Source organism: Sinocyclocheilus anshuiensis, unplaced genomic scaffold (genome assembly GCF_001515605.1).
Source record: "Sinocyclocheilus anshuiensis isolate Anshui unplaced genomic scaffold, SAMN03320099.WGS_v1.1 scaffold517, whole genome shotgun sequence".
NCBI lineage: Eukaryota > Metazoa > Chordata > Actinopteri > Cypriniformes > Cyprinidae > Sinocyclocheilus > Sinocyclocheilus anshuiensis.
Window position 1 is genome coordinate 1,152,575 of NW_015536535.1, and position 9,095 is coordinate 1,161,669.

Sequence of the window (9,095 nt, forward strand, 5' to 3'; positions counted from 1 at the left end):
GTGCGTGCGTGCGTGCGTGTGTCAAAGTAGGGCTGAAGACTTGCTTATTGATTTGTCTTTTCTCTGTACAATCTAAAAAAATGTCCAGCCACATCATTTATACTGTATGTGAAATTTTGTGTGCAAAATCCAGTCATTTCAATGAGAACTGGCACAATAAGGATTTCCTGTGCCAACAAAATTTTGTCAGGTTCAAGTTTTTTGACATTTGTGAACTTTGCAAGGCCGACCAATAACAAGCCTCTTGGTTTGCCAGAGACCTCTGAGTGAACAGAGATTCATAACTGAGAAACAAAATAAAATCCACAATGGATGAGATGCTCATTCTGGCAGTGTCTACTCAGCCAGTTTTGCACTCTACACCTCAGTATTATAAAATATTTAAAAAAGAAAGCTGTTTGGAAGCTAATTATTTAGGATATATACACATACATATAACAAAAAGAAAACAAGTAGATAAAACAGAAAAAGAAAAGAGAAAGCTAGTGTAAGAGGGTCAAATAAAGATGGAATAGATGTGTTTTTAGCCGTTTCTTGAAGATGGCTAAGGACTCAGCTGCTAAACATGCAGTAATTTGCATGATTTAAAAGGATAAATAGTTAAATAGAGGATAAATAGAGTTAAATAAAGGACAAATAGAGTTATGAGGATTTCAGGAATAAGGTGTCATATAAATCAGGTAAATAATACATGAACAAACCCCTCTGCAAAAACCTTCAGAATATAGATATGTATTGAACTGGAAAGTTTGGTGTATGTAGGTGCTAATTAAGTGGAGATTTCTGGCTCAGTGCATGAGAAAAATTCATTTAGAGAAAACAGTCTTTAATTATATGTATTTTAATTGACATCTACAGACACATATAGATGAAGTGCAATAAAATAAACACTTGTATGTTTATTAGTCCAAATAATGAGCAGTGAGAGTAAACACACATGTAGGCTAATTCACCTGTAGTGTCTTGTCGTAAATGTTTTAAGAATAGTTACACAAATTTTGTTTTTTATTCCAGGTTTATGCCTTAGACCAACAAAATGGAAACTCAAAGGATTTTCAGAGCCTCGAATACTTCACTGTGCGGGAAGATGTAAAACTGGGAACTGTCGTTGGATCACTTGGGATTTCTAATGCACCAGATATGCAATTACGATATTTTATTGTCGAGGGTGATGGTAGTTTGCAGTTTGGCCTCAAAAGCTCTAGTGGTGAGCTTTATGTGGCACAACACCTGGACTACGAAGTCACACAGCGCTACTTCCTGGTTGTACGTGCAGAAGCCCCTCCCACGTTCAATGTCACTGCATTTGTGGCGATCAGTGTTGTTGATGTCAATGACCACACCCCCTGGTTTCCTGGTAATGGCAACTTTGTTGTGTTCTGTGTTTATGAGGATGTTACCAATGGAACAGCGGTCTATGTGTTTAATGCACATGATGGTGATGGAAGTCTGCGTAACAGTGAGCTTTATTATTCTTTGACCTATGACCCCGACCCTGCCGTAGAGGGACTGCCTTTATACATCGACCCTCACACTGGAGTTGTCCAAACAAATGGACGGTTGGACCGTGAGCACACCGAGAACATTGTATTCAGAGTGACTGTCAGTGACAACGCAGAAGAGCCCACTGATAGGAAACATACATCAGTCATAGCTCAGGCGATTCTGTTGGATATCAACGACAATAGTCCCACATTTGTCTCCACTGAAATGTCTTGTGTCCCAGAGGACACCGAGGTGGGACTTTTGGTTCATCATCTGATGGCCAAAGATGAAGATGAAGGGAGTAACGGGCATGTCATTTACAGTGTAATTTCAGGCAATGAGATGGGCTACTTTCATATGGAAAGCACAGGTACGTGATTTATTGTGGTATGGGTTTAGGGATGTAAATTAATTTAGGTCTAGGATTTATAGTTAAAGACATATAGGCCCGGTTTCACAGACAGGGCTTAGACTAAGCCAGGATTAGGCCATAGTTCAATTAGGACATTTAAGTAAGTTTTATAAACGTGCTTAGTAAAAAACATTACTGGTGTGCTTTTTGAGACAAAACAAATGCACTGATATATTTTAGGATCAGTCAGTGCACGTTTCTTTCAGTTGAAAGAGCTCAGACTTACATTTTAGTCAAGGACTAGGCTTAAGTCTTGTCTGTGAAACCGGGGGATAGTTAAAAATGTCCTTGGTCTTATTTGGCATGATTGATCACTACACATTATTCAAAATAAAGCTGTCTCTGTTGAAAAACGTGACAAATATGCATGCATATATGTATACATTCAAAAACATTTCTTCTTATTATTAATGTTAAGAACAGTTTAGCTGCTTAATAGTTCAACTGCTTTAGTGTTTTTTTTATTTTTATTTTTATTTTTTTTAGCAATGTAAAAGTCTATGTGCTCTCAATTTTAGTTAATTTAATGCATCCTTGCTGGAAGATAGATAGATAGATAGATAGATAGATAGATAGATAGATAATATTTCTCTCTCTCTCTCTCTTGCAGGGCATCTGTACCTGAATTCATCCCTGGATTATGAATCCCAGAATGTCCACATTCTCACTATCCAGGCCAGAGACAGCGGCATCCCCTCTCTGTCCTCTACTCAGACGCTCACAGTGAAGATTTTGGATGTTAATGACAATCCTCCTGTGTTCCAGCAGCACATTTACAATACCACCATCATGGAGAACAGAGAACCCGGAGAGATCATCACAGTCACTGCAGTTGACCTGGATTCAGGTATGACCTCAAAATCTCATCATGAGACCTTTACAATATTTTAGCTCAACAACATAAAAACAACAAAAAAAACATCAATTGTCAATGAAATATCAGTTGATATTCAAACTGTTGCAGAAATCACCACAAGATGGCAGTATGGTTACTCACAGTTTTCATCTTGCAGCTGCCATAACCAGACACAGCATTACACAAAGCTTCCAACTTCCTCCATGCTTTTTTTAATGGGTTAATTATAATTGTCATAGTTTCTGCAATATGTCCAAAATTTTCATCATGCTGTCTTACTATTTTTCATTTTTATATTTTTGGTTGAACTGTGAGTGTTCACATCACCTGCATTAAGTTTGTCTTATTATTCTCTTAATCAATGTTTAGCTTTTGAAATAACCACTTTCATGAACGTCAGTATACATACACGGTTTGTGAAGTTTGATTTGAATAGTATTAATCTATAGTTTTCTTTACCTGATAGTATAGTATTGTCATTTACTGTTTCATGTTACATGTTTCTGTAACAGAAGCAAGTCTCCATGCAGCTTCAAGCGTGCAAAACATTTCAGCATGAGTAACTTAAGGTAGTGGATTTCTTTCATATTTGTCCATCATGATTTCAGTCTGGAAGTCCAGATGGCCTTGATCATCAGACTTGAAATTTATTTAGTTAGCAGACTTCTGTTAAAAACATACATCCACCTGAATTATGTTTCGTCGAACTTGATTGCTAACATAAATCAACGGCTCTTTGTGTTCTTTTTCGCACGGCGTGTGTTATTCTGTGCGTCTTGTACCTAGTCTAAATATTCACTAATCTACCAGGCCCTTTTAAAAAACCTCAGCCGCAATATCAGTGTCTGCCTGTTTCTGCTTTCTGACGTTATTCTCAAACAGCAGTCAGGCCTCCTGCAGGATATTTGAAATTGTGTGTGATGATTCACTAACTCAAGCCATCTGTGCTAATAAAGGCCGGTTATTTTTTCTCCCAGAATTCACTCCTTTCAGCAGTGTGGTCTATGGTTTTTCTTTGATTTTATCTTCCATTACGTTAAACCTCCCAAAACCCCATGAAACCGCTGTGCCAAATGTTCATCAGATGAAGATTGATATTGTTAGTAATTGATTCAACTGTCTCTTGCTGTTGCATTAATGCAGTTTGATTTTAGTATACTCATTAAGCTGGTATATGACGTTTGTGGCTGCTGGTGAAGTTTCCAGCTTATGTGTTTATTTGAGTTTGTGTGTGTCATCATGTGGGTCAGTGACCTGACACTCATTTTTGTGTCCAATTTATTCATTTATTTAAAAATACATTACAAATGCAATACACTTTTTCTATGAACAGCATATTTTTAGATTTGTAATTCAAATTCATGTTGATATTGTTTGCCAGCACAAATCAAAAAATGTTAAGGTGATACAACTGATATCCTAAGAAAAAAGCCTCATTAAAACAATGAAATTCTTGAAAAGGGAAACATTATTATATATTAGTGTGGCATAATTTCTGTTTCTTTTGTGTAACTGTAACGGGCAATTAATGTAAACAGCAATTGGTGATTTTTTTGATACTCTGCAAAAGCATCCTCATAAGTTCTGCTCATAAGTTTCATAGCCCTTGCAGAATATGCAAACTTTTAACAACTTTAGCAAAATGAGAGGATCATAAAAATTGAATGTTATTTTTATTTAGGACTGCCCTAAATAAGCTAGTTCACATAACAAATGTTTACATATACTCCACAAGACAAAATGACTGAATTTATTAAAATTGCCGATTCAAAAAAATTACATATCCTTGACTGTCTGTCTGTCGTTACATGAATGATCCACAACTGTTTTCATTTTTTTTGTGATAGTTGTTTGTGAATCCCTTGTTTGTCCTGAGCAGTTAAACTGCTATTCTTCAGAAAAATCCTCCAGGTTCTGGACATTCTTTGGTTTTCCAGTATCTTCTGCATATTTGAATCCTTTCCAACAATGCCTGTATGATTTTGAGTTCCATCTTCTCACACAAAGGACAATTAAGGGACTCATACACAACTATTACAAAAGGTTCAAACATGTTCTGATGCTCAAGAAAGAAACACAGTGCATTAAGAGCAGGGGTGTAAACTTTTGAACAGGATGATGTGGACATTTTTCTTATTTTATTTAAAGATCTTTTTTCATTTAGTACTGTCCTTCAGAAGCTAATACTAACATATGCTACTAATACTAATAATACTAATACTTTCAGAAGAAAAATAAGTACAATTTACCCTGTAAATATACAAATATTTAGATTAGTTAGTTAAAGGGGTCATCGGATGCAAAATTCACTTTTCAAGTTGTTTGAACATAAATGTATGTTGGAAGTGTGTGTACACATCCATCCTATAATTATAAAAATCCATCCAGTGTTTTTTTTTTAAATCCCTATTTTAAAATCCCCTTTTTCAAACCAGGCTGTTCTGAGATTCCTGTCAGAATGACGTAGTTCTGTACAGGCCCCTCCCACGATAGTTGATTGACAGTAGTGTTTCAGCACAGACTGGACTGGTGTCTTACCTTAGACCCGGGAAGACAAGATGTCTCCGATTAAGCGATTAAGGTGCTTTATTGTTGGATGTAATAATGAATTTAGCAATCGTCATTTACTCCCGACATCTGTGCTGCTGAAGACGCAGAGGATTAACGTTACTTTAGCTTTGAAGTGAATGCGCCACTCCCGATCAGCCTAAATGCATCTATGTTCGCTCAAATCATTCGTGATCCAGCCTCATCTACAGAAGAAGTGAGTATAAGGGTTTTTTATGAATCTTTGCAAATCACCTTTCCTAATAATGTGCTAAATAGCAAGTTTCACGATGAATGCGGCTAAAGTAAACAGTCTCTCTGAGAGCAGCTCGGAAGAGAGGGGCAGGGCCTAACATACAGACCACAGCTGTAACAACAGGAGCAACTTCCTTTATATTGAGGGTAAAGTCTAAGTGTATAAAATGTTTGAGCTTAGGATGTTCGGGGTTCAGTCTGACTCCGTTGAACCCAAGGTACTACATGTACTTTGTCACTACTATTCTGTAATAAAAGTTATTCTTCATCAAGATCTTCGACGTCTTCACTTTTTCTTACAATATCAACTTGTGCAAAATGAGCATCCGATGACCCCTTTAAAAAACTTTTGTAATCTAATGAAATGTTACAAATTACTTTTTTAAAGCATGTGTTTTATAATCTGTATTGAAATACATTTTAAAACCTTCCCAACCCTGATAGTCAGTAGAAACAAAGTTACTTATAGTTAGTAGAATGTCAAAAGTGGACTATCAAAATAAAGTGTTACCTAGAAAGGGTTTTTCGAAACCAAAAACTGTTTGTCATTGTCCCATGTCTGTATATATCTGTATGTGTGTCCGAATGAGTGTCAGTGTGGACGCACACTGTGTGTGTTTGATTATAAATCTGTGTTTTTGTCTGACAGTGTGTGTGTGTGTGTGTTTGTTTTCACACTTCTGCTCTACATAGACCAAATTCTCCACCAGTGTGTTGGTTGTATTCCGGGCCAGCTCTTTTGTCTCATTTTTGCCTACTTTTCCTTTGTATTTTCTTGGCAATGCTGTTAAATGTAGGATTTTTTTCTTTAGTACTGTTTTCAATTCAGAGATCAGATAAAAAGCTCAGAAATAGCACTTTGCCAGACAAGATGGTAAACAGACCTCATTCAGCTGTCAAACACTCATTATTTCTGTATTTGTTGGCACCCTCAACATGAAAGTGAAGGAAAACACACATTAAAAAGCCAATTACTAATACAGTGGTACGATAGTAAGACTCTCTGTCATGATGTCATGCAGTCATAATCATAAACTTCTTGATCTGATGACCAATCTGTGAAGAGTTGTGTGAAGAGTGTGTGTATATTTCCCACAGAGGCGAATTCTGCTGTTAGCTACAGCTTGTTACCTGGTCCTGGATATGAGCTCTTTACGATAAACTCCCACACTGGTCAGATCAGCACCTCCACTCGGCTAGACAGAGAGATCCAATCCAGTTTTACTCTCAGAGGTGAGATCTACCGTCTGCCTGCATCCTCCCTCCCTCAGCTCACTCATCTCTCCAGAAAACAAGCACCAAAATCATGCACAGACCACTATTTACTTCCTTTAACATGCATGTTTTGAATGGTGCAGGGTTTTTTTTTTATCTTTTCATTATTTGTTTTCTTTTCGTGCTTAAATGATACATTAACCAGTACATTTTATGCTGTATTAATATTGTTTGTAGAATTGTAATTGGTTGGAATAGGGCTATATGCATGGGAAATAAATTAATGGTGAATGAAATAATTCATGGTGAATTAAATAAATTTTAGTTCATGTTTATTTTAGGAAAAGAAAATGTTTAGTTTCAGTTAACTTTAATAACCCTTTTAAGCTGATTTGTTTTTCTTTGTTTCAGGACATATTGGCAGTGTTTTTGCATGCTCATTACAAAATCTTAACATAATATGGTTACCTCCTCATGTGTTTTTGTCTGCTTTACAGCTCAGGCAGAGGACAGTGGGACTCCGTCTCTGTCCAGCACTGCCACGGTCCTGTGCTCTGTCCTGGATGATAACGACAATACTCCAGAATTTTCTCAGCTTGACTTGCACATAGTTATCCCAGAGAACTTGCCACCAGGAGTCATTCACATCCTCCAGGCCTCAGATATTGATAATGGACTAAATGGAACCATTCAGTACTTCATAGAAGGTAAGCAATTTCATTTGGCCTTATAATTTAACACATATATGCATTTGTGTTTAAAAATAATTATTTAATGAAAAAAAGTAATTTCACTATAATGGTTTGTTGAACCATTTCTAATGCCTGCTTGATATATTGGGATTTTAGAGTCCAAATTTGTTTTTGCTACTTAATGTGCAAACAACTTGTACATTTATAAAACACACTGCTAGTCAAAAGTTTAAGGTTGGTAAGATTTTTTTATGTTTTTAAAAGAATTCGCTTTTGCTCATCAAGGCTGCATTTTTATAAAAAAAAAATAAATAAAAAAAAAACTGTAAAAACTACGGAAGAGGATTAGGGCCAAGCAATATTCAAAAAATAAAACCATCTCAAGATTAAAGTCATTATAATACAAGGTTAAACTCGTTAAATTTCAAGAAAAACGTCGAAATAAAATGTTGAGATTAAACTCATTAAATTTCGAGAATAAAGTCATTATGTTTCGGGATAAAAATCATTAAATTTCGAGAAGAAAAGTCGAGATAAAATGTTGAAAATAAAGTCTTTATGTAAATAGAATGGCTATTTTCACTTAGTGTAAATGTCTGTTGAAATGTAGGCTATTATATGTGGCCCGCCAATCATAATTTACAAATCATGCCGTTTCACAATGTCAACACAAGGTGAGAGCAAAAGATTTTAGGTCAGATGTGTCAGTAAAATGTGAGTGACAACAATTTGATAACTCATATGCGCTGTCTTTAGCGCACTAAAAGCGGTACAGCGCTACTTATTATAACGGCTACTGTTATTAGCTCTGCCTAAAGACAGCGCAGAGCGAGCTCAGAACAAATGCGTTTATTCACTGGCAGGTCTCGATCAGGCAACCACTAAACAGCGCTGTGTGAAACAAAGTTTGGAGCAGAGCTCTCCGATACAAACCACAGACTCCACTGTGATTTAAACACATTTAAAGGCAGATGAAACAGCGCTGCTATTCTCAACAACACTGACGCAGAAAACAGGAGAAACACTGCGACAACAATCCTATTAGAGTACTTTTTAATCCATTTACAATGGATTTGCTGTAGTAACACTTAACCTACCTAATTAATACATTATTATTAAACACTCGTTAAGCAATTGATTTCCACTTTTCCAATGTGACATGTTATGAGGAAAGGAAGAAAAGCTTTTTTTCTCGAAATTCAATGACTTTATTCTCGAAATTTTACGAGTTTTATCTCAACATAATGACTTTATTCTCGAAATTTAATGAGTTTAATCTCAACATTTTTTTTCGACATTTTTCTTAAAATTTAACGAGTTTAATCTCATATTATAATTACTTTAATCTCGAGATGGTTTTTCGTTAAGCAATTGATTTCCACTTTTCCGATGTGATATGTTATGAGGAAAGGAAGAAAAGCTTTTTTTCTCGAAATTCAATGACTTTATTCTCGAAATTTTACGAGTTTTATCTCAACATAATGACTTTATTCTCGAAATTTAATGAGTTTAATCTCAACATTTTTTTTCGACATTTTTCTTAAAATTTAACGAGTTTAATCTCATATTATAATTACTTTAATCTCGAGATGGTTTTATTTTTAATATTGCTTGGCCCTAATCCTCTTCCGAT

At 35.7% G+C, this 9,095-nt stretch overlaps 1 protein-coding gene across 1 annotated transcript in view; it reads left to right on the plus strand.

The window, feature by feature from the left end:
* Nucleotides 1-9,095, plus strand: part of dchs2 (dachsous cadherin-related 2) — a 42,565-nt gene that overhangs the window by 25,673 nt on the left and 7,797 nt on the right. The window contains exons 9-12 of the mRNA XM_016495411.1: nucleotides 1,015-1,855; nucleotides 2,508-2,744; nucleotides 6,654-6,788; nucleotides 7,268-7,477. Of these exons, the coding sequence (XP_016350897.1) occupies nucleotides 1,015-1,855; nucleotides 2,508-2,744; nucleotides 6,654-6,788; nucleotides 7,268-7,477 (1,423 nt within the window). The remainder of the gene's footprint in view (nucleotides 1-1,014; nucleotides 1,856-2,507; nucleotides 2,745-6,653; nucleotides 6,789-7,267; nucleotides 7,478-9,095) is intronic.